General features: G+C 33.5%; 1 protein-coding gene across 1 annotated transcript; it reads left to right on the top strand.

Annotated features, from left to right (window-relative positions):
• Positions 1-575: 575 nt before the first annotated feature.
• On the top strand, positions 576-1,538 carry LOC126803519 (glutathione S-transferase T3-like). The gene is made up of 2 exons (XM_050531315.1): positions 576-878; positions 1,041-1,538. The coding sequence occupies exons 1-2, from the start codon at positions 576-578 to the stop codon at positions 1,536-1,538; spliced, it is 801 nt and encodes a 266-aa protein (XP_050387272.1).
• The last annotated feature ends 390 nt before the right edge of the window (positions 1,539-1,928 follow it).

Raw genomic sequence — 1,928 nt, 5'->3', positions numbered from 1 at the left:
TTGAAACGATGATTCACATATGAATTTGAGCTTCTGCTAGAAAAAAAAAAAGACTAAACATTTTTTACTGTTCTTCACCTTCAATAGATGCATACCACACAGCTTCAATTTTCTCTGAGATTATTCACTTTATTGCATTGCTTTTTCTACTTCCTTTTATTTATTTATTTATTAACTTACTGTTATTTAGTAGTAGTGGCATTCAGAATTGTCTCTTTCAGATGTAATGAACCTCATAACCTCATGCTGGCATTATAAATGCTTGTTGGTATCAAAGGTACAAAGTAGTTGTAACTAGGCATATTGAATATAACCCTACAAGTTAGTTTTCAAATTAATCATATTCCTTAAAACTAGCAAAGGCTATTAAACCCGCCAAGTCTACAAACTCAAAGTTCATTTACTCTTGCAATAAGTTTTCCATCCACATCTGATCTATTTCCCAACTAACCACATTAACTAATCACTATTGAAGTACCTAGACTAGTCTATTTCATATATCCTTAAGTTTGTTTTGGTATTTTTGTTTGTATCTTTTATCATTTTCATTGTTCTTGTATCATTTTCATATATCCATGGATTCTCAGTTCTTAGAGTTTCCTGATTTCTCCACACAAGAGTCTCAATATGAAATTGGTGAGGAGGTGTCTCAAACATCTAAGAAAAGAGCTCCAAAAGGGTCTTTCTTTAACCCGGAGGAAGATAAGCTACTTATTAGTGCACGGTTGAATATTGTTATGGATCCGGTTACATGCAATGAACAAAAGGCTCAGGCCTTTTGGGGTAAGATAACAGATTATTACCATCAATACAAAAACTTTGATTTGGATCATTCACAACAAATGTTGAGCCAAAGGTGGGGCAAAATACAGAAGGAGGTTAACAAATTTTTAGGATGTATGGCAACCGTAAGGGCATTCAATGAAAGTGGAAAAACCGAACAAGACAAGATAAGCTTTGTGATTCCCTTGTTAATTAACTTTGGTCAGTTTGATCACCCAACCCTATAGTAGTTAATTTTTATTTTTTCCACTGTTCAGATTGCAGATACCAAGAGCTTGTATGAAGAACAAGAAAATAAACGGTTCACTCTTGATCATGCTTGGGTTATCTTGAGGCACCAACCAAAATGGATTCAAACACTGCAAGAGGTTGACGCCAAGACAAGTAAGACCAAATCGAAACCTACTACAACTAATACCTCTTCATTTTCAACTACAAGCACTCACATAGATATCGATGAAGACATAACCACTTGCTTTGTAGTGCCTAGACCACCAGGAAATAAGGTTGAAAAAAGAAAGTTAAAAAGAAACATATCAACTAGGAAAAATTCAGAAATTACAAGTAGAAAAAAAAAAGATGAAAAGAAACTAGAAATTATGAAGGAAAAAGTTGAAGTTGATAAAGAAAAATTGCGAGTTAGGAAGTTTGAAGTAGAGATGAGGATTATGTCAATGGATATTTATGTTATGAATGATGAAGAAAGGGCATATTATTCCAAGTTGCGAATGAAAATTTTGCACGGAAACCTATGAAGTTTGTCGATTCTGGTTCACATGTTGCAGCAACTGTATTCTCTATGTTGGTTTTAGTATTGTTCAATTTTTCTGTTGATGGTGACAAAAAATTAGGTGATTTTAAATATGTAAACAGCTTTCCGCATTCACATCTTGGTAATAAGTCTCCACTTAAGGAATATTAGTGTTGTTTTTGGTTTACCGGAAATTCCAACGGTCAAACGAGGTCCGAATTAGATGAAATTTTAAAATGATCACTGAATATATTTATATATTGATCACATCGGATGGTGTCGATCTATTCCGAAAAGTTTCCTTCATATAGTCGCTTCATAATGCGATAGTTTTATTCTAAACCTAATATAAAGGTTATGATATATTAGTTGACACTTAGGCGATCACCAACTC

The sequence above is a fragment of the Argentina anserina genome, chromosome 7, assembly GCF_933775445.1.
Source record: "Argentina anserina chromosome 7, drPotAnse1.1, whole genome shotgun sequence".
Classification (NCBI taxonomy): domain Eukaryota; kingdom Viridiplantae; phylum Streptophyta; class Magnoliopsida; order Rosales; family Rosaceae; genus Argentina; species Argentina anserina.
Note: the sequence above shows the minus strand (reverse complement) of the source record. Positions and strands in the feature narration are given on the sequence as shown.